Here is a 23,780-nt window from a genome sequence, read left to right on the forward strand (position 1 = left end):
GAAGTTTTGAGAGAGGAGAGAGAGGGGTCAAAGGAATCCCGCGTTAGAAATAAAAAATATAGTTGATATTAACTTACATCAATAAAATAAATAATATTTATATTAATTTTTTTTGAGAGAAGAGTTCATATTAAGTATTTTGTTACCTTTAAAGTTTATAAAAAAACCAATATGAGTTTGGGTTGATTTTTGATTTCAGGTGATTTTGGTTTTTTGATTTTTTAGGTCATGGATAGGTTTAACATGATTTTTAAGATTCTAGTTAAAAAATGGGTTGAAAAATAGATTTTTAAGTAAAAAAACTTACGCTCTGATTTATTGACTATCATAATAGCCGGAATTTAGGTAAGATCAGACAACGCGTCGTTTGATTGTCTTTTTTTTTCAAAAAAAATTTGGTTGTCCACCCTCTATCCAACAAAAAATAATAAGGGCCCAATCTCACGGGCCCTAACAAAATGGGTCAGGGCCTAGCCTTTTTTATATGTTTTTTTTTTCAAAAATTATATTTTTATTAAGATTATTACTCATTCTCTTTTTTATTTTGTTTAAAAAGCCTATTTTAAATTATAGTTATTTTTTGGTTATGTGTTTAATTTTTAAAGAGGCTTTTCTAATTCATCTATATTTTTTTAATATTTTATATAGATGAATTATATCTTAGAAAATAAAAAAATATTTATTTTTAGATGATATTTCTAATATGTATAGCCTTAATATTTTTTCTTTTTTTTATTCAATCAATTTGATGTTTTTGTTTTGTTTTTTTTATAATCATCGAGAGTATATTAATTTGATGTTTTTGTTTATTTCTATTATTGCTTGATGAAGTAAAATAATATTGTAATAACCAAAATTTAGCAAACATAATGGGTAAATATCCCGTCTTACGAGATTAAATATTTTGATCTACACCCGTCTCTTAATTTTTCAAGTTTTATTTTTAGGTATTGTTAATGTCTTTTTATTTATTTATCAGTACACATAGTTCTTAATTTATTTGATTACATGTATACATAACTTTTTTATTTGTACTAAAATCTTTTAAACTGCAAAAATGCATTGAAAAAACATATATATACAATTTTATTTATAGGAAATTAAAATATCTGACTCACAACGGAGCGCAGGTCACATAACTATTTAACAAGATTAAAAATGATGGTGCTTTACTATGCACCACCTCATAAAATACTATTCATTACAATAATTTTTTTTTTTATCTTTTCTGTTTTTGAAATCCATGTTTTTTTTTTAATTTTATCCATTAATATTTGGTTTATTAGAAATTGAAGGTCATAATTTAATATTGTGGTTTACTTTCTATATGAATATTTTAGTCTCATGACTCGTGTCACGAGTTTAACATGTTAATTCAGTTAATTTAATTTTTTTTTAATTTTTTAATTTAATATTAAATTAATTAATAATTAAATTTTATAATTTATTTGGATTGAATTTTTATCATATCCTTGTCTCATTATAATATGATTTCACCATTCATAAAATCTAGCAAGACGTGTCTAGTGCTTCTTAATTTGGTTGCACCCAACAAGAGAATTTGAAAACGCAAAATCGGAGTAACTTTAAACGGATAATGCATCATATATACGATGATCAACCAAGACTTGTATAGGTGAGCTACCAAGACTCATCTGTACAAAATCACTCTTGAAACTGCCCTATTCTCGACGTCCGCCCAGAAGTTGAGCTACCAAGACGACTCAAGCTTTCCCACCAAATTAATTATCTCCCTTGAAACTGCCCTACTCTCCACATCCCACATCTATAAAACCCCAATTCAAAGTGAAATCAGTACACCAAAGTGATTGGAGAAGCTTGCACACTTTGCAATTAGTATACGACTCTATTTAATTACTTTTGATCCAAGTCCTCCTGATTTCCATCTCCAAAATCATGGCTTCTCTTCGTTTCTTGACATTTCTTTCACCACTCTTGCTGATCACTTTGTCAATGGTGGACAACACAAGCAGGACAGAAGCGCGCAGGATTTTGGAGACAACATTGCCTATGGTTCCTGAGCTCCCCAAGCCTGAATTGCCTGAGCTGCCACCGTTGCCTAAGGTTGAACTTCCAACAATACCGAAACCTGAACTCCCTGAGCTGCCAAAACCTGAAGTTCCCAAATTGCCTGAATTACCATCTTTCCCCCATTTCCCTGAGCTTCCAAAGACCACATTACCTACCATACCAGCTCTTCCCAAGGAAATCAAGCCACCTCAGTCTACTACTAGTCCTTAAATGGCCATACCATTTCATATTTCTATGTATTAGACACATGTGTCGTGAAATAACTTTAATATGTGGATAGGACTTTCGTCTGAGTGTTTGTTATTGTATTACACACATATTATTTTACGTTGTTGAGAGTTTGTTGTACTAAAATTTGTGGTTTCTGCAGTCCCTTTTCTACTATTTTAATGTTACATATATCCTTGCAAATTGCCATTCCTCCTCTTCTGAAAATTAAACAATATTGCCCGTTGTTGGTCGAGTTTTTTCTTTCTTTTATGAAGAAAATGATATGCAAATTGATTACTATATAAGCCGAAGGAATATATTAAAACACCAAGTGAGAAAAAAAGAAGAAGCAAACAAGGTTACAAAGCAAAATACATGAGATGGAGGGCTAAATTAATTATATGCAACAAAAAAGAACAAAGAAAGCACAGGAATCATGATTTTAATATAAGCTTCGACGATAAATTCTATCTAATCTATGATCCTGTGTGTATTGGTTTTTGTTGTTTTTTTTCGTTAATGTTCAGGATTATTAATTCTTCTAAGAATTTATTTTTGGTTTGTAAAGCACTATCCTTTTACGATGACACTTGGGTTGGTCTTGCCAGGCCGTGTAATGATCCCGAATGTGAGCCTGTTCCTTACGCTGGCTACCTGGCCCTCGCTCGATGCACCCTTTTTCTTCTTCTTCTTCTTCTTCTTTTTTTTTTTGAGAAATTTTGAATATTATAATTCTCCTTCTTAAGTAAAGTTATAAAACTCTATCCAGGTGAATACAAAATAACACTGTTTCAAAAATTTATTTAAAAATATTTAAAGTGATATTTTTTTAATTTTTTTTTAAAAATCAAGATAAATTTCACTTGAATCTTGACTTGTTGATTGGGTTGAGAATTGATCTACTAGATCAAACGGGTTAAAACAAGTTAATTCTCGATCTGATTCAACACAAAACCTTACTTGAGTGAGGTTTTAGGTTATAAAGTTGAGCCAAACTGAGTTTAACCTATTGTTTAATTTTCAAGTATTTTTTTTTCTAATATCTTAAACATGTAATGAATAAAAATGAGGAGAATTTTGTTTTTATTTTTTGTTGCAAGAAATATATTTATATATATATATGTACGGGTTTTAGCTAAATATTTAAGGTTCTTACAAATTGAGTAGAACCCAACTTCTTGACCCAGAAATGTTTTGTTTTTAGGAGATAAAGGGTTAGTGAGGAAACTGAAACAGGATGAAGAAATAAGAGGGCCATAAGATGTAGAGATCAGTCATATTGTTTTGATTACCTTTTAGTTGTTTAACTTAACGTGCCCTTGAAAACTATTCTCACATAAAGGGACCATTTTTATCTTTAAGCACATAAAGGGACCAAGTTGTAAATAATGTTTTTGTCAAATTATAAGAAATACAAGGTAATTAAGCTATGGTTTATAGCAAGTCGAGAGATCAAATTTCCATGTTGAAGATGCTTGAATATTGGAGTTGGCTAATTATGTATGTCTATTCTTCTTTCGTTTTCTCCTTCTTGGAAGAATCTTGGTAAGATCTTTCATCAAAAAAATAAAAAAAATAGAATCTCATATGGATAAATATGACTGATTTAATTAATAATATATCGAATCTAAACAACACAAATATTAAATCTTAATCCGAATCAAAACCACCAGATTACGATTTTATTCTGTAGATTAAGATTTCTAATGTAATCACATCACTTAAATATCTATCTTTTGATGAGTTTGTTGTCATCGTAGATTTCTTTATAATTAAATAACCAAGTCTTTTTCACCTGCACCGATCAGTTAAAAGAAAAATGGCGAAAATCCTTTGTTCGTTTATTTTTCTTTGTGCTTGCTTTGTTCTTTCTACTGGTGCTAGAGTTAATCATAGAATCCTATCATCTTCTACTTTGGATCATGATGATGCTACCCCTACTGGCTCAAACTTTACCTTTGTTTGTGACCCCGCCAGATATGCTAGTTTGGGTTTAGATGTCTCAAACTTTGCATTTTGTGACACTTCATTGTCTTATGAAGTTAGGGCAATGGATTTAGTCAATCAAATGACCTTGAATGAAAAAGTTCTGCAACTTGGAAACAAAGCTTATGGGGTGCCTAGGTTAGGGCTTGCTGAATATCAGTGGTGGTCAGAGGCTCTCCATGGAGTGTCAAATGTCGGTCCAGGAACCTTCTTTGATGATTTGATTCCTGGTTCAACAAGTTTCCCTACGGTGATAACCACTGCAGCAGCATTCAACGAGTCACTATGGAAAGTTATTGGGCAGGTAATTAAATATGCTAAGCTTAACTTTTTCCTTTAAACAATCCCTATTAAATGGGAAAAAAACTCGTCATCCTGTGATTTTTACGTTTACAGTATTACTTTCTTATAGAGAAATTATCGTTGTTAGACTCTTTTTGTAGTTCCAATCTCCTTGAAAACGCTTGATTAACCAGTTGCTTAATCCATTTGGTTCCGTTAGTTTTTTTATGTCAGCCTTTTATATTTTTAATCCATTTTGTTATTCTCTGTAGGCCGTTTCAACAGAAGCAAGAGCCATGTATAATCTAGGTCGGGCTGGATTAACTTATTGGAGTCCAAATATTAATGTAGTGAGGGATCCTCGATGGGGAAGAGCCATTGAGACACCAGGAGAAGATCCTTACCTTGTTGGCAGATATGCTGTTAATTATGTGAGAGGCTTACAAGATGTTGAGGGATCAGAGAATTACACGGATCCTAATTCTAGACCCCTCAAAGTATCCTCATGTTGCAAGCACTATGCTGCTTATGATGTTGATAATTGGAAAGGAGTTGAACGTTACACTTTTGATGCTAGAGTTACTATTCTTAACCTTGCAACACTTCTTTTAAGGTTTTTTCTCGTACAAAAATATTGCAACTAAACTTTTTCTCTCCTTTTGTGTTCTGAAGGTGTCAGAACAAGATATGGTGGAGACATTCCTTCGACCTTTTGAAATGTGTGTCAAGGATGGTGATGTTAGCAGTGTTATGTGTTCTTACAATCGTGTTAATGGCATACCTACTTGTGCTGATCCGAAGCTTTTAAATCAAACTATTAGAGGAGATTGGGATCTACACGGGTACAACTTTAAAATCCAATATCATTGTATTTTCTTTTATTTATTTTTTTCTTGTCATTTGAATTTAAATTATATATATATTCTGCCAATACTGATTATTAAGAATTGCAAGCATCTTGTACCCTTTGATACTAGCTATACATACAAATTAAATAGCCACACTGGTTTCTCTCTTAAGTTCAACCTTTAGCTCTTACCTCAAGTGTTTCAATAAATATTTCATCATTTAATTATATATTTTAATATTATTGATTTGGCAGATACATAGTTTCTGATTGTGATTCCTTACAAGTAATGGTTGACGATCATAAATGGCTTGGTGATACCAAAGAGGATGCAGTTGCACAAGCTCTTAAAGCAGGCGAGGATAATTAATGTTTGTGGATTATCAAATTTTGAAATATAAATGTTTGCATTATCAAATTAATAATAATATTATTATTATTAGGTTTGGATTTGGATTGTGGAGCTTACTACACGGAGAATGTTGAAGCTGCAGTTAGACAAGGAAAAGTCAGGGAGGCAGACATAGACAAGTCCCTGAATTTCCTTTATGTGGTTCTAATGAGATTAGGGTTTTTTGATGGAATCCCCCAATACAAATCTTTTGGCAAGAATGATGTGTGCTCGAAGGAAAATATTGAGTTAGCAACCGAAGCTGCAAGGGAGGGGGCTGTTCTTCTAAAAAATGAAAATAATAGTCTACCTTTGAGCGTTGAAAAAGTTAAAACCTTAGCCGTGATTGGACCTCATTCTAATGCTACCTCAGCTATGATTGGAAACTATGCTGGTAGTTAATTTTAAGCAAAAAAATTATATTTACATATATATTAATTTTAAAGACAATATAAATTTATAGTTTATTATGCACATTTTCGCTCTAATATAGCTTTGTTCATCTATCTTGTTGTAGGTATTCCATGCCAAATCATTACTCCTATTGAAGGGCTATCAAAATATGCGAAAGTGGATTATCAAATGGGATGCAGTGATATTGCATGCAAGGATGAGAGCTTTATATTCCCAGCAATGGAATCTGCAAAGAAAGCCGATGCCACTATTATTTTAGCTGGCATAGATTTGTCTATCGAGGCTGAAAGTCTTGATAGGGATGACCTTCTCCTTCCAGGCTACCAAACTCAACTCATCAATGAAGTTGCTAGTGTTTCTAATGGCCCGGTTGTTCTTGTACTCATGTCTGCTGGAGGTGTGGATATCTCTTTTGCCAAGAGTAATGGAGACATCAAATCTATTTTGTGGGTTGGATACCCTGGAGAAGAGGGAGGAAATGCCATCGCAGATGTTATTTTTGGCAAATATAATCCAGGTAATTAGTGTTTTTCAGATTAGATTTCTTGAATATTCATGAAAATGATCATGTCTGTGTATCTTTTTTATACAATATATAAAGATGATATGATACATGAACGCAGGAGGAAGATTACCACTCACATGGCATGAAGCTGATTACGTGGATATGCTCCCAATGACGTCTATGCCTTTGAGACCAATTGATAGCCTAGGCTACCCAGGTCGTACTTACAAGTTCTTCAATGGATCTACTGTTTATCCATTTGGACATGGACTGAGTTATACTCAATTCACTTATAAGTTGACATCTTCGATAAGATCACTCGACATCAAATTGGATAAGTATCAATATTGTCATGATTTGGGATACAAGAACGACTCGTTCAAGCCTTCTTGTCCTGCAATTCGAGTTGATGATTCTCAGTATAATGATCGGTTTGAATTCGAAGTTGAAGTCCAGAACGCAGGCTCTAAAGATGGGAGTGAAGTGGTCATTGTCTATGCAAAGCCACCAGAAGGAATTGACGCCACCTACATCAAGCAAGTTATTGGTTTCAAGAGGGTATTTGTTCCCGCTGGAGGCAGTGAGAAGGTGAAATTTGAGTTCAATGCTAGCAAGAGTTTACACGTTGTAGACTTCAACGCCTACAGTGTTTTGCCTTCTGGTGGACACACTATTATGCTTGGAGATGATATAATTTCTTTTACTGTCCAAATAAGATTTTGTTAGGTGTAGGATTTTGCTAGTGATTAGCTACTAGTTTTTCCATTGAATGTTTTGTTTATGGAATTTCCAATTTATCAAATAAATAGTACTAATTTCTTTATTGTTCTAGATTTTATAGTTTTGAACTATTTTCTTTCCAAAGTTTCTATCACTTGGTTTCTTTGAACTTTTCAACTTGAAAACTCCTCCTTGTGTTGTAAGCCCGACATTACAGGTTAAACTTCTCCTTACTTAGATAATAGTTTTTTTTTTCCTCAAATAGGATGAAACCATGTTTGATTTTTTGTTTTTCACTCAAGAAAAAGGAAAAATTAGGCTTTGAGCTTGCAAACCCTTCACTGAACACTTTCCCGGGAAACAAATACAGAGAAAAGGAGAGAGAGAACAGATATAATTGGTCAACAACAATTTCCAGGAACAACTGGTCCAACAAAAAAATAAAAGTTTGATATGACAAAAAAGGAAAGCAATATTCAAAATGATAAAATATTAATTTTACAAAGTTAAAAGTCAGATCTCAAGCCAGTCTGATAACTATATACAGCTAATTAACTTAGCTCAATAGTTTGATTGGTCAACAAATGCAAGTTTGAGTCCTGCTCCATCTAATTTCAGGAAATGTGGAGAGGGAGAAAAATCATAATAGTCTCAATCACAGCAACAAGAAAACGAAGGCATGGTATTGTTTTCAATGGAAGATGGATAAGAAGGTGACCTACCATTAACAAAACTCAAAACGATTGTCCTGCTTTCCATACTAAACCAACCATCTGTCTCAGATCACAGGGAGATCTCTCCTACAATATCTCCATCTATATAAACCCATTACGAGCCCTGGTTCATCACGAACAATCTCATACTGTTCTTTGTTTGCTTATTCGTAGGCCTTAAATTTAGCACCAAGATGGCAAGTTTCAACTGTTTCATCTTAGCTCTCCTCATTGCTTTCTCTTTTCCAGGCGGCGAGGCAGCTCGTCATCTTCTGCAATTGCCCCCTTTACCTTCCGTGCCGAATTTGCCTAAACCAACGTTAACGTTGCCACCAATGCCTTCTATACCAACACTGCCACAGCCCACCTTGCCAACTTTGCCCACCACACAACCTTCACTGCCTAAACCCACTCTGCCTCCACTTCCCAGCCTGCCAACAATGCCTAGTACTCTCCCCAAGGTGACCCTGCCTCCACTTCCAAGCATGCCCTCAAATATTCCCACCATCCCTATCCCAACTACAACTCCCTCTATTCCATTCCTCTCCCCACCACCAGCTGGAAACTAGACCATGTTCTCGTTCATATTCAGTTCGATTATTAAGCTTTCATGTCAGAAGCTCATATATTTTCAGTGCGTTGTTATCGATGGCGTATTCTGAGGAATTGTGTTTGTTAATGGCGGTCTTCATTTATTTGCACTGTTGTTTCCCTTCTTATTTTTTTTTATCTGTACTTGTTTGTTTCCTTGTATTACATATACCTATATCACTGCCGTTTTTAAGTAAATAAATTTGCTTTCATTCATGTTTATGGTGTTGCTCCACAGTTAATTAATCATATTTATTTGGTGGTATATATAAAAGATTCTTGATCTTTTCGATAATGTTAACCAAATTATTTTAGTTTCAAAAATCTGGTGGCATTACCAAATCCATGGTTAGTCTTCCTTTCAATGTTCATCATTCATTTCATGACTCATGAGCCCCTATCAATTATTCGAAAACATATAAAAGGAAAAAAGAAAAATACCAGACCGCTGCAATAGACTGGGAAAACTGTTGATATCTAGCAAGAGATTAATTGAGGACAACGTTAATACTTGATATAGGCCCAGTGTGTTCTACGCTTACAAATTAAACCCGCTCTTCCTCTGCCCAGTGAGTTAATTCAGGAAATCCATGATTCGGTGCTAAGTTGGGCTAGGTTTTGATTTTAACAGGGAAAGGCAGTGTCCACATCAAATCCGATTGATATAATGAGTTAATCCATGATTTAGTTAGTTGATCTGATATATCAATATCATCAAGAAAAAAAAAAACCGTGATTTGACATAACCCCAAAAAAGGGAGAAAAAGGCAATACAATTGGTTTTTAATTCTTGATTAATACGATAATGCAGGGTACAACTCTTGTACGCAACACGAGGTTGGTGTTCATGGCATTTCGAAAATCACCATATGACTTATCCCCTCCTTAGGGTAAGAATTCAAAACATGCGACTATTATAATAATTTAATTTTTTTTGTATAAAAAAGAAAAATGCATTGTATATAGAATATGGAATTCACTTCAAAATTGTGCTTCCAGGCCTTGAGCTTGGCCACAGTTACGAATACTCAAGTTGTTCTAGTCTAGCCTTGGCCAGCTTAGTTCGTGACTTGTGACATACAACTTTGTTCTTGATTCTCTTGCACGAGGTCTTCATTTGCTAAAATGTTGACTCTAGTAAGCAGTCTTGTGTTTTTTACACTTTCAAGGGTTACAAGTAGTCTCTCTGAACTCCATCGATCTACGCTCTTTTTTATTTACCGACACTGTGGGCAACAAAATCATGCAAATATTTACGCTGATTTCTGGTCAACAACCGATGACAGTACCTATTCAACTTGAAAAAGAGGGGCAATGGAGGATTTTAAAGTTTTTGAATCCCAAGTGGGGAAAAAAACTGAAGAAAAACATAGCAAGTCAACAACGATAGCATATGATATGGTATTCTCAATGGCATAGATAAGAAGGTGAACTAACAAGAACAAAACTCAAAACCAGTCTCCTGTATTCTCAACTATACCAACCATGCCAGACATATAGATTTCCCCTCTTCATCTCCATCTATATAAACCCCAAAGAGGAGTCCTGGAATGGCACACAGGATTTCCTACAACTCTATATATCTTGCTAGCTCTTAGTCTTGTGAGGCCTTGAATCATTAGCAGCATGGCAAGTCTCAATTGTTTTATCTTGGTTCTCTTCATTGCATTGTCATTTTCGGCTGGCGAAGCAGCTCGTAATCTCCTGCAATTGCCCAATTTGCCTAAACCAACATTGCCACCATTGCCTTCCATACCTACTCTGCCACAGCCCACATTGCCAACCTTGCCAACCACTCAACCTTCCCTGCCTAAGCCCGCCTTGCCTCCACTTCCTAGCCTGCCGGCACTTCCAACAAGGCCTGCTGTCCCCAAGGTCACCTTGCCTCCACTTCCAAGCATGCCTTCAATCCCAACAATTCCAATCCCTACTGCAATTCCCTCTATTCCGTTCTTCTCCCCACCACCAGCTACAACTAAGCCTTGATTTTCTTCACTTTGTTCCTCGGTGTGAAAGCTTAATTACATGTACCATTAGCATGGCTTTGATTGGATATAGCAAATACAAGAGTAGTTTCATGCCATCGGGTCGCAGAATTCTTCCTTTCTTTTATCTTTAGAGCATTACAGGGGTGTTTATCATTTGTTTCAGTTCTGTTTATGTTTGTTTATATGTATTTGGATGGCAGTTCGTATTTATGCTTGTACTTTGAGATATATGATCATTGTATTATGTTTTTTCGATTTTAGTTTGTCGAAATGAATTTGAATTTCCACCAGCCAGGCACCCCAGAGGTTTCTTGCTGTGGATTTCCATTTCATAAACTCTGAAACTTTATGGCAAAAAGATCTGGATGAGGATAGTCTCTTGAATAGGAATTAATATCATTCTGATGCATCGATAATGTGTATGATCTAATTACTATGAGTTAACCAATTTAGTACAGGAAAAAAATATTAGTCTTTCAAACAAAATTTTATTGCAGTATAGTGAAAAATACACAGCAGGTTCCATTATTTAGACTTTTCTATTTTCATCCCAAAATATCTTGCAAACACGGTTGGTTGTGAGAATTCAGGTAATAATATAACATTATCAGACGGAGATCTGGCCTATACAGACAATGTCAATAGTCTAGCAAATGCTATTTTATGAATTAATAAAACAGGTTTAGAGCAAAAAAAAAAGTCTGAAATAGCTAGAACTAATTATCTCTTTAAAACTGCAATAACAAGAGATCTAACCGTTAAATTATATTTAAATTTTTACTTGTGATTCTACGAGCAATTTTCCCTAGAATATCACCGTGTTACTAAATGGATCGTCAGATATTTCAAAATCATGTTTTGATCACTGATGCTCCTGATATCACAGTTTTTATTATTTTTTCTTGTTTTGATTCAGAATTTATGTTTATCTACTTTATATTTTTAGATTTCTAATTATTCTCTAGTACAAATAGGGTTTTTTGATCTATTTAAAGTTCATATAAACTTCGTAAGGAGTCAACCACCCACTATATGTTCAATTTTGAAAATAGAATTGTGAATTCAAGATTCACACCCCCAACTCTCTTCACTCATTAAATCTTCTAAGTCTCTTTTTTTCTTGTGAATTCATGTTGTTATTGTCCAACATAGCTTGCGCCTGCATCAAACGAAAATGTATCAAGGCAGCAAACTTAACCAAAAGGATGTTTCATGCCATTTAGTAATGTAACATTTTTCTTTCCAGTTATATCAGACTTCTGGCTTCGGCCGCACAGTTTCAGTTTTATATTCATACAAGATCAAACAATGTCCATTTAGCAGCCAGTTTAGTGTTCAAAAACATAGTACCTCTCACAACTCCTAGAGAATTGTTTATAAATAATTAAGTCCAACTAAGGGTTTAAATTTTCCGAGATGCTCCATTTGCTGGCTTACCATTTCACGTGCTCATCACAGGACGCAACAAGAGGCAGGCTGTGGATGGCATGTTTCCAATAAATTTCCTCATCGTATATATCTCGTCAGAAATGAGTCAGAGAATGGTGCAACCAAGAAAGGTTGGTTCTACAAATTGATGGCATCGACTGCAAATACCATGTATATTAATTCTACGGGATTCTGAAACAAAACTAGAAAGCTTTTAATTTCAAGCAAAGCACTGAAGAATATCCACCAAGAAAGCAGTACATTTTGATATTTTTTATTCCCGGATTCAAATCTAGAAAACTGTATAAATTGTGCCATTTCTCCTCCATCCATTCCATTCAAAAGATAGTTGTCTCTTTTTTCTAAGTCAGATCACGATGGTTAGAAGTAGTAAGGGTCGCCAAAAGTTGGAGATGGTCGAGATAACTAGTGAAAGCCATCGGGTGGTGACCTTCTCAAAACGTAGGTCAGGTATTTTAAAAAGGCTTCTGAACTCGCCACTCTCTGTGGTGCTGAAGTCACCATCATTGTGTTCTCTCCTGGCAAAAAGACCTTCTCATTCGGCCACCCTTCTGTTGAAAAGGTTGCTGAACGTTTTATCTCTGGGAATACTCCCCAAATTTTAGGTGCTTTTCAACTTATTGAGGCTCATCGCAATGCTAGGGTCTGTGAACTCAACATGCAGCTATCTCAGGTACTGATTGACAAGGATTTTGAAAGTATATGTATTCTTTTCTGTTTATTTATTTGTTTATGTTTCTGTAAAATTTATTTCCAGAAGATTTCGTGATGTTTCCCTTTTTTGGGTTGAATATTTTAAAGATTTTTATTGGAAATCAGAGTAGCATCGGTCTACTTTCATCAGAATATAAAAATATTTTCCTACTAAACAACTGATTCACTAGGTCTTGACCACCTGGAAATGGAGAAGAAAAGAGGTCAAGAGTTGGACAGAAAGGGGAAAGCCAGTCAGAGTCAGAACTGGGGGAGAATCCTATCGAGGAACTTGACATGGCACAGCTTGAACAATTGAAGGCATCTTTACAGGGTCAGGGTCTCAAGCATGATGTAGCCAGGCAAGCTGAGCAGATTCTGATTCAAAATCTGAATCCTCCTCAGCTTATGGACACACAAAACACCAGTACTAAAGAGGTTCTTCCTTTTGATACATGGAGATCTGGATTCAACACAAACATGAACGTGGCTCCTCTGAACACAAACCCGACGATGGCTCCTTACAACACAAACATGTCTGTGGCTCCTCATGGCTATACTTTTGGATATGAAAATGGAAATGGGTTCTTCTGGTCTGCTAAAAATTCAGTTGTAAACGAAATTGTTAGCCACAATACCATAGTCGTTTACTTAGGGTTCAAATCTAATTATGTATTTGGGTTGGATTAATTAAGTATTGTTTAATTATGAGAGATGCTAATGGAAATGACAAGAAATTACCGTGTTGATTTCTAAAGGATTGTTGTGATCTCCACATTAGATACATCCTGGCTTGCATATTGTTAGAATTAATTTTGGATTCTACATTAAAACTATCCTTTTAGTTATCCAATATCTAAATTCTCTATAAACTAATATAAATGTGTCATGAAAGTGTTGTAATTTACCTCTTAGAAGAGTAAAACGATATGAATATGATATGTTTCTACCATGCTTTCTTTCCTACCTTTCTCACCTAATTTTTTTCCAACATATATTCTTATTTTATATATATATATATAATATTCATCCGTTTATATTTCATAAACAAGGAAATGATCCCTTTCAGAAGTTTCAAGGTTTCGTGTAAAGAAATAAATGGCTTGGTGATTTTCAATGAATGATTGTACTTTATTTCCAAATTTTATTTCTACACTACTCCTATCTAGGTCTTTCTAACACTGCTAATCTCTTAATAACAAAAAATCATAATTATTTGGTAGTAGAAAATTAACCCATTGATATATTTGATAGTCTGAATAAAATTATTTCAGTTGATCATTAACAGAAAACTGATAATTATCTTCATAAAATTAAGGTGATATGGTATGATTGCTGTTGATTTTTTTGGGATGTGGATTGTAATATGAAGTTTGTAATATTTCATGTAACACGCCACACAAAATTATAGGCTATAACTCAAACTCGGTTCTGGAAATAACCATAAAGTATAGTTTCAGTTGCAGCAGAAAGTTATAGCTATTACTGCATAATATTTCTGCAGAATCTGCAGACTATTATTTCTGCAGAATCTGAGACATGGCTATACATTATGTGCTCATAAATACCATGTTTCTTGCGCATGGTTAGAGACCTTAAACCTATTAAAAATTAAACAAACAACGCAGGTTAGAGACAAACAATCCCCTTGTCTACTTTTACTGTCCTCAACTTGGACTTTTTAGGAATGTTCAAGTTGTTCTGGCCTTAACCAGTTTAGTTAGTTACTCTTACCACAAAGAAGACAGAACTGATTTTGTGTGTGATTATGCTGTAGCAGAAAGGTTAGATTGGCTAAAACAACGAGTCTAATGTTTTTTTTTCTTTTAAGAAAAGAACAGTTTCAGGGGTTAGCTGTTCCTTCGAACTAAAAACTAGATTACCAAACAAATACTCATGGTTTGCTTGGCCAACAATACAAGTTTGAATCCTGCACTAGCCAGCATAAGTGCAAAATGGGAAGCAAAAAACATCCTCGTAGTCACAACAACTATAACAACAAGAAAGAAAAAAAGACATGGCAATGTTTTCAATGGAAGATGGATAAGAAGGTGACCTACCATTAACAAAACTCAAAATGAATGTCCTTGTTTCTATACTAAACCAGCCATCTGTCACAGATCACAGGGAGATCTCTCCTACAGTATCTCCATCTATATAAACCCATTACGAGCCCTGGTTTATCACGAACAATCTCATACTGTTCTTTGTTTGCTTATTCGTAGGCCTTAAATTTAGCACCAAGATGGCAAGTTTCAACTGTTTCATCTTAGCTCTCCTCATTGCTTTCTCTTTTCCAGGCGGCGAGGCAGCTCGTAATCTTCTGCAATTGCCCCCTTTACCTTCCGTGCCGAATTTGCCTAAACCAACATTGCCACCAATGCCTTCTATACCAACACTGGCACAGCCCCCCTTGCCAACTTTGCCCACCACACAACCTTCACTGCCTAAACCCACTCTGCCTCCACTTCCCAGCCTCCCAACAACGCCTAGTCTCCCCAAGGTGACCTTGCCTCCACTTCCAAGCATGCCCTCAAATATTCCCACCATCCCTATCCCAACTACAATGCCCACTATCCCTATCCCAACTACAATCCCCTCTATTCCATTCCTCTCCCCACCACCAGCTGGAAACTAGTTTCATTTTGAGTTTGATTATCAAGTTAATTGTCTTGTCGAAGATATCTTTTGAGTGCTTTGTTCTTATACTTGTCTATGGAGTAGTGTGAAGAATTGTGTTGTTTGTTTACTTTCATTGGAGCTTGTGGATTCCATTTGTCTCCTTGTACCATATATATGAACTTTCACATTTAATTACTACATCCTTCTCTTTCTTTTCTTAATTATTTCCATGATCAACCAAAGCAAAGGGATTATGAGATTCTACTATAATGTTCAAGAATAATGGAAATATTTTAGCACTGGATGAACCTGATGATATTACCAGATACATCATAAGAAGTGAAATCATATGGACAGTCTTCCACAGGCTCATAAGCCGATCCTTTTCGGGTTCATGTCTGTTTATGATCCATCCAGCGTAGCCATAAGACTGATAATATTATTCCAAAAAATAAAAATCAGAACGCCATTAGACAGGGAAATACAAAAGATTTGAGACCACTGCAGATGTGTGTTCAAGTTTTCTTGACCGTTTTACGCTTGCCATGTTGAGATTTTGTAGTTCTTTACAAGCATTTCGGCATTATTTCAAAATTCCCTTATTCTTTGAACAGTTCTAATTATCCTACCTGGCCCCACTGGAAGAAGAAAAGGACACGGGTCATTGGGTTTTCGGGTTAACCTTCGGGTCACAATCAAATTTTTTTTATCAAAATAACTTCATTTTATTTTTATTGTTGATCCGATTAAATTTGTTAAGATTAATTAGATTAGCAGTCAATTTTAAATAAACTAAATTTAATAGGTTAATATTTTTTCTGAATCAAATTAGAATTTATTTCAAAAATTCTGAATCGTGAGTTTATGGGTCAACTCGCCAGCAATAACAATTGTCACGTAAACTAATAGAAGTATCTAATAAATTAGAATGTTGAGCCTTGGATAATTAGAATATGGGCCTATCATATTAAATAAAAACTTTTCAACTAATAGAAGTAGTACACGGCGATGGGCCAGTGAATTTTATAATATTTTTTGTTATTTTTTATATATTTAATTTTTAAAAAGATTATTTTTACTTATTTATTTTTTATATAGATAAATTTTATGTTTTAAATTAAAAAATATTTATTTTCATATAATATTTTTAATATATGCAGTCTTGCATAATATTTTTTTCTTTTTATTTTATTCAATCAAATTTAAGTTGTGTCTATTTTTATTATTATTTAATTGAATAATTTTTTTTAATAAACAGATTTAGCAAACACAGTCGAGTAAATATCTTGTTTTACGAAATTAAAATATTTTGATCTATACTTATCTCTTGATTTTTTAAATTTTATTTTTAGTTATCGTTTATGGATTTAAAAAAAACATTTACACACACACTTCTCGATTTATTTGATTACATGTATGCATAATGTTTTTTAATTTTCACTTATAACTTTTTTAACTACAAAAACGTGTCAAAAAAGCCTGTATATATAATTTTTTTGTTGGAAAAAAATATTTAACCCATAGCAAAGTACAAGTCAAGTATCTAGTACAAAACTCTAAAGCATGTGGTGTTTTTCCTGTAAAGAAAAAGATTGTGTTGCATTGTTCACACATTCACAAATTAGTCTGAATTTATTGTGCATCTTTCTTTTTCTACTTTAATCATCAAACTTTTATTTTCGGCGATTTGATCCTAAATTGAAGGTCAATTGCTTATGATTTTTTAGGCAAAGACAACATTGAAAGATAAAAAACCAAAATAAAAAGGCATCCAAAACAGATGATGTGTCCAAAGTTTGTACAAAAATACACTTTGGTCCTTAATCTTTAGAAATAATATAATTTAGGTCCTTTTAAATGTCTAGGATTCAATTTTGATCCAAAATTTCATTTTTCTTATATTTTAGCCCTTGGTTAAAGAAATGAGATAAAGAGATTCACTGGATTCCAACATTAGAGAGAGAAAATTGGTGTTGACAATGACTTCAGTCACAAAAATTATCGATTTTAAGTGTTTTTACACCTTAAAATTGTCTAAAAATCATATCTAAGCTCGGAAGAATTTTTTTGTTTCAAGTTGATTTAGGTTTTGTATGGTTTTTTTTTTAATGTTTTTATGGTCATTTATAGATTTATCATAGAGTTTAGGGTCTTTTCTAGGTATTTGGGGTAAAAAATGAATTGAAAAATAGGTTTTCAAACCAAAACCCAAAATCCCAATTTTTTTTTCAAGTTGAAAATGCATTGTTTTTTTTTTTTTCAAAAAATTTTAGGACAAACAATAAATTAACTTTTAAAAACTAAAGGTCCGCGTGTGGTGCTTGGCCCTTTTCTAATGAGCTAAATACATGACTTGGCTTATCAAGCCTAACAAGTGTAATCTCTTTCTTTCTTTTTTAATTCTGATTTCTTTTGTTTTAATTTAGTGCCTTCTTATATCTTTTTTTTAAATGATTTTTTTAATTTATATTTTAATTAATATTTTTTCTTTGTGATTTTTTTTTGCTTATTTAGACTTTTTAAATAGCAATTATTCTTTTAATTATTTTGTATGCATGTAATTTTTAAAGAGGTTATTATCATTCACCTATTTTTTTTAACTTTATATAGATGAATTTTATTTTTAAAAATAAAAAATATTTATTTTTGGATAATATATCTAATATATGCAACCTTGCATATTTTTTTTTCTTTTAGTTTATTCAATCAATTTTATGTATGTGTCAGTTTCTATTATTATTTGATTTAACAAAAAAATTATTTTAATAAAAAAAAGATTCATTAAACACAAATGGGTAAGTGACCCTTATTTCGAGATTAAATATCTTGATCTATATTTGTTTTTTAATTGTTTCAGTTTTATCTTTAGTTATCATTAATAAATTATTTTTTAATTTATTTATATAAATGGTTCTTGATTTATTTAATTAAATGTGTGCATAAACTTTTCGATTTATATCTAAAAATTTTTTAATAAAAAAACACATCAAAAAAGTCTACATGCTTATTTTTTTATTAAAAAAAAACATTTGACCCATGGTAAATAAAGTTCACTTTAAAGCAATATTGAAAAGGCAAGGCAAGAAAGAGTTGAATCTAATTTTAATAGAGAAGGTTGTTGTTTATGGCATTTAAGTTGAAATTCATCATCATCCCACTTCTCCCCTCCATATGATAAGAATTCAAAACATAACGCCTTCTGTAAATTTCTCATCTTTAGTAAATTTTGTGGAATTTTATGAAATATTTGACTTGTTGCTTTGTAATAAGTCCTATAGTAATTTAATTTTTTCCTAAGAAAAGCCCAATGTTATTGTCTTAAAATCATAAATGAAGATATAAAATAAATTTATTTTTGGTATATTTTTAGAGTGAATTTATATAATTTTAAAATAAGAATTATAGAGAGATATATCCCATTTGTCTTCATTATCCTCGCTTTTTATAGTAATTAAACGTCAACTTATTTATCCAAGTTTTAACATTTTTATTTATTTATTTATTTATTTGGTAACATTCTGGACAGCACCAATTAACAAAAGATGGGAGATTGAATAGAGGAATTTAAATTTTTTTAATCCAACAAAGAAAAGCATAGGTGGTCAACAACAATGAACATATGTTCTTCTTTTCAATGCACGTAGATACGAAGGTGATGATTGTCTCTGTTTTCTCGACTAAACCACCATTGAAGAGAGATCTCCCCGCTTCATCTCCATCTACATAAACCCCAAGACTAGCCCTGCTATGTCACACAGAATCCTTACAATTCACTGTTTGGTAATGTAATGAAAAATAAATTAGAAAATATTTTTCAGTGTTTTGTTATGTCATGAAAAATAGACTGGAAAATAACTTATTAATGTTTTATTTTTCTCAAGTTTATTAAAATAATGAAAATGAAATCTTACAAATTAAAAAGTTTAATGAGAATAAAATTGAAAAAAAATATAATTTCATAAATTATCTCAAATAAAATAAATAACAATCAAAATAATAGAGATCAAATTTAAAAAAGATAAAAGATAAAAGATGAAGAAATTAAAATAATAATAATTAACATTTCATAAATTATCTCAAATAAAATATGTAACAATCAAAAGAATGATGATCAAATTTGATAGATAAAAAATTTCAATAAAAAAATAAGATAAAAAATTTTAATAAAAAAATGATAAGGGAAAAGCAAATAACAATTATAAAAATAAGGACTAAAGTTAATATAAAAATTAAATTTTAAAATATGAAATTAAAAAATAAATGTTCAAAACAAAATATATATAGCAATCAAAAGTTTGAGGATCAAATTTGATATAATGAACAAATAATATGATATTTCTAAATTTGTCACAACTTCTAGAAAATTTTAAAAATAATTTCTCAAAAAATAAATTCTAGAAAACAAACATAACCAATTTTACTTTACCTCCAAAGTCTTCAATACGAGTGATGCAACGAAATTAAATTGCCACAGTAATCATAAGGGCATTCCGTTCCATTAAAAAACCAAACAAATATATCGGAGATTTCTTTGTGGGGATTTCCATTATGACACAGAGATAGGATAAGGATAGTCTCTTGAATAGGAAACTAAGAATATTCTGGAAAATAAACCATATGAATGGTGTAACTATTACAACTAAGATAAATATTTATTTATTTATTTTGGGGGGGGGGGTCTTTAAAGCAAAATTTACTTGCAATCTAGTGAAAAATGCATATGTGATAAGTTTTCCAATTCCACATGAAATTGCAAAGGAAAATGTATGAAAGCAGAGAAAATTACTTGGGCAGAAGGATGTCACATTTTCCTTTGGAGTCATATCAGATTATGGATTCTGCTAGACTCATATAAGAGGAAAAAAAGTGAAATACTAGCAAGTTTACTATATAGAAACATAATGGTAGATATGCATACAAATTCTTCTTCCAAACATCCCTTATCTCATAATGGACAGTTATTAGTTACGCATTTGGTAAGTCCAACCAGAGGATTTTATGATCTGAGATGTCAGGCTAGACCATTTCACCTACTCATCACAGGACGGCAAGGGAGGTCAGGCTGTGGACAAGGGCGTTTCCAAGAGATTTCCTCTTGGCGGTGAATCGGAGAACGGTCTAGCCAACAAAGATTGGTTCTACAAGTTGATGGTGTGAAATTTGTATACCATATACGTCAGTCCTCGGGGGATTCTGAACCCTCCAAAACTAGAAAGCTCATAAATACAAGCATAACGCTAGAATTGCCACCAAGAATTCAGTGAATTTTGACGTCTCCAACTCTCAGATTCAAGTCCTGAAACCTCTATAAAGTGTGAACCATTTCCCCTCTACCTGTACTGTTCTAAAGATAGCTTTCTCTCTTTTTTCTTGGCGAGGTCCTTCTTCTTGTTGATTAACCATGGTTAGAAGCAGCAAGGGTCGCCAAAAGTTGGAGATGGTCAAAATACCTAACGAAAGCAATCTAATGGTAACCTTCTCAAAGCGTAGGTCTGGCCTTTTCAAGAAGGCTAGTGAAATTTCAACTCTGTGTGGTGCTGAAGTCGCCATCATTGTGTTCTCGCCTGGCAAGAAGGTCTTCTCTTTTGGCCACCCTTCTGTTGAAAAGGTGGTGGAACGTTATGTCTCGGGAAATATTCCCCAAACTTCAGGTGCTTTTTATCTGATTGAGGCTCACCGGAAAGCTAGGATCAGTGAACTCAACATGAAGCTAACTCAGGTACATGAATTTTGATTGCAATTTTTAGTACCATCAGTCTGCTTTCATCAGAAAACAAAAATATTCTTTTTACTAATAAATGATTCACTAGGCGCAAAACCAACTGGAGATGGAAAAGAAAAGAGGTGAAGAGCTGGACAAACTGAGGAAAGCTAGTCAGATTCAGAACTGGTGGGACAGTCCTATTCAGGAACTTAACGTAGCACAGCTTGAACAATTGAAGGCATCTCTTCTAACTCTAAAGCAGAATCTGGCCAGGCAAGCCCAGCAGATTCTGCTTCAAAATTCAGCTCCTCCTCAGCCTTTTTTCTCTCCAAACCCCGGCGCTGCTGGGAATCTTCCCTTTGATACAAATAATACAGGATTCAACTCAAACATGGCTGTGGCTCCTTTCAGTTCAAACACAACCATGACTGCTTTCAACACAGACATGACTGGGACTCCTTTCAATCAAAGCAGCACAACAATGACTCCTTATGGATACAATCTTGGATATGGAAATGGTTTCTTCTAGATTCTTAATAATTCTGTTGAAATAATCTTAACCATGGAACCGTTAGTGCATTTATTGTTTAGATGTATCTATGTGTTCTGGTTGAATTCAGTACTTTGTTTGAGATGCTATTTGAAATGATAATAAATTACCCTTTGGGTTTCTGAAGGATTGTTGTGAGATCTCCACACCAATACATACATCCAGTAATGCATATTCCGATTATACATGTGTTCATGCATTTATATTTTATACGTAAGGAAATTATCCAATTCAGAATTTTCAAAAGTTTCAGGTAAAGAAATCAATGGCCTGGTTCATTTTTTTTTTTACAAGAGATGCAAGCTTTTTGTGACTAGATGTTCTGATGCATAAAGCAGTCGTCTAGATCTGCGCATCACAAACCATCGCTACTAACTGATATTCCTCTACTGCAAAAGTACTGGCTGGTAAACTGGTTTCATATCGATTTTGTGTTTCTACAAGTTCAAAGCAGTAACGGTAACATGTCGAAAAGAGATCCCGCGAAAAAAAGAAAAAGAAAAAAAGATGCTGTTATCATAAATTGATGGTAGTATATTTGGTAACTTGATTCAAAATTTAAATTTGATGTCTGCAGTTATCTTTTTTGCGGTTGCATCTCTTAGAAAAACCTCCGCCGTGCGAATCGTCGGTTGAAATGGCGCGCAGTTTATCGTAAATGACTTAAAACCATGTTTGATTAAGGTTGTACATGTACAATTGATTCATGAACAACTTGTTAATGACACTTGATGAATTGCCATATGATCTGTTAACATGTTAATTCATTGCTTGAAGCACAACCAACCTTTTATTAACATCCAGAAAATGTTGGATAGATTATCTTCTTAAAGGGACCTATAATTTGCAGTTATAAATATGATTTGTTTTATATTGCAAACTTGGCTAGTGGCCTGCACTTGACCAACATTTAGTAATTTTTTCTTCAGATAATGGTATTGGAGACTAGGAGTACAGGAAACTGTTTTTATATTTGACTGTTCTGTCATCACTTGGACTTTCCTTTTGTAGCGAGTAGGCATTAATTATGAGATTTCAACTCACCAACCCCAAGAACCTGCTAAATCTTATTCAACAACACCTGTAAGAAGCCTATGACATCTTTTCAACAAAATGCACATGAGAAGATGAACTGCCAACAAGAAAACTCAAGGGTTCCAAGTCATGGTTGCTTGCTGCAAACTAACAACATGGGTTGTATAATTTTGTTAATTTCGAGAAGAGCAGTAATATACTAATTTATGAGCCTAGAAGTTAACTAAGAATCAATCGAAGAAAGACACTTATAAAATTTGTTGTTTGTCCATGAACTCTAATTAGATAACCAAACAGATTAATCTCAAAGAAACAATAGTCAACTAATGTGACATAGAAGTAGGTGAACTAACAATAAACCTCAATATTGTCTTTCAGGATTTTCCAACCAACTAGTAGTGCCTAAATCACCATAATGATTCCATGTCCTACTATAAATACTTGTATAATCAGCCTAAACATTCCCATACAAGCCGAATAGAACAACTTATTTGTCCTACATTTCTGGTGATCACAAGTATTGTATCTTGAATTCTAGTGATGGCCTCTTGCAAAAGCTTTATCTTAGCTTTATTCATCGCTCTGACATTTTCGAGCATGAATGTTAGCATAGCTGCCCGTCATCTCCTCCAGTTGCCAACGTTGCCTAAGATACCAATGCCACCATTGCCTTCTATTCCAAACCTTCCACAGCCCACATTGCCCACCTTGCCTACAACTCAACCATCCCTACCTAAGCCCACACTGCCACCACTTCCTAGCATTCCCACCATCCCTACCTTTCCTACAGTCCCAAAGGTCACTTTGCCTCCTCTTCCAAGCATGCCCTCAATCCCCACAATTCCAACTATTCCCTCTATTCCATTCCTTTCCCCTCCACCAGCAACTACTAGCCCTTGAGTTTGCTCAATTTACTTAATATAGTTAACCTTTTTGCGGTTCCTTTCTTGTGATGCAAGGCATGCAGTAGTATTTCATGTTTCTTTTTGAAGGAATTTTATCTGTCTTGTTTGACTTGGGAGGCAATG

At 33.5% G+C, this 23,780-nt stretch overlaps 5 protein-coding genes and 1 pseudogene across 5 annotated transcripts; all 6 read left to right on the plus strand.

Annotated features, from left to right (window-relative positions):
* The first annotated feature begins 1,834 nt into the window (after positions 1-1,834).
* LOC133673021 (protein PELPK2-like) lies at positions 1,835-2,469 on the plus strand. Its single transcript, XM_062093614.1, has one exon. It carries the CDS (start codon positions 1,918-1,920, stop codon positions 2,260-2,262), a length of 345 nt encoding a protein of 114 aa, XP_061949598.1. The 5' UTR covers positions 1,835-1,917; the 3' UTR covers positions 2,263-2,469.
* A 1,612-nt stretch (positions 2,470-4,081) lies between these two features.
* On the plus strand, positions 4,082-8,689 carry LOC133673280 (beta-xylosidase/alpha-L-arabinofuranosidase 1-like). Its single transcript, XM_062094024.1, has 8 exons — positions 4,082-4,552; positions 4,803-5,108; positions 5,203-5,372; positions 5,633-5,733; positions 5,821-6,162; positions 6,286-6,699; positions 6,806-7,408; positions 8,370-8,689. The coding sequence occupies exons 1-8, from the start codon at positions 4,082-4,084 to the stop codon at positions 8,687-8,689; spliced, it is 2,727 nt and encodes a 908-aa protein (XP_061950008.1).
* A 1,648-nt stretch (positions 8,690-10,337) lies between these two features.
* LOC133673281 (protein PELPK1-like) lies at positions 10,338-10,697 on the plus strand. Its single transcript, XM_062094025.1, has one exon. It carries the CDS (start codon positions 10,338-10,340, stop codon positions 10,695-10,697), a length of 360 nt encoding a protein of 119 aa, XP_061950009.1.
* Positions 10,698-12,504: 1,807 nt separating this feature from the next.
* LOC133673282 (agamous-like MADS-box protein AGL61) lies at positions 12,505-13,531 on the plus strand (annotated as a pseudogene).
* A 7,333-nt stretch (positions 13,532-20,864) lies between these two features.
* LOC133672748 (agamous-like MADS-box protein AGL62) lies at positions 20,865-21,780 on the plus strand. Its single transcript, XM_062093265.1, has 2 exons — positions 20,865-21,182; positions 21,274-21,780. The coding sequence occupies exons 1-2, from the start codon at positions 20,865-20,867 to the stop codon at positions 21,694-21,696; spliced, it is 741 nt and encodes a 246-aa protein (XP_061949249.1). The 3' UTR covers positions 21,697-21,780.
* Positions 21,781-23,292: 1,512 nt separating this feature from the next.
* LOC133673283 (protein PELPK1-like) lies at positions 23,293-23,652 on the plus strand. The gene has a single exon (XM_062094026.1). The coding sequence runs from the start codon at positions 23,293-23,295 to the stop codon at positions 23,650-23,652; it is 360 nt and encodes a 119-aa protein (XP_061950010.1).
* Positions 23,653-23,780: the final 128 nt, after the last annotated feature.

The sequence above is a fragment of the Populus nigra genome, chromosome 14 (genome assembly GCF_951802175.1).
Source record: "Populus nigra chromosome 14, ddPopNigr1.1, whole genome shotgun sequence".
NCBI lineage: Eukaryota > Viridiplantae > Streptophyta > Magnoliopsida > Malpighiales > Salicaceae > Populus > Populus nigra.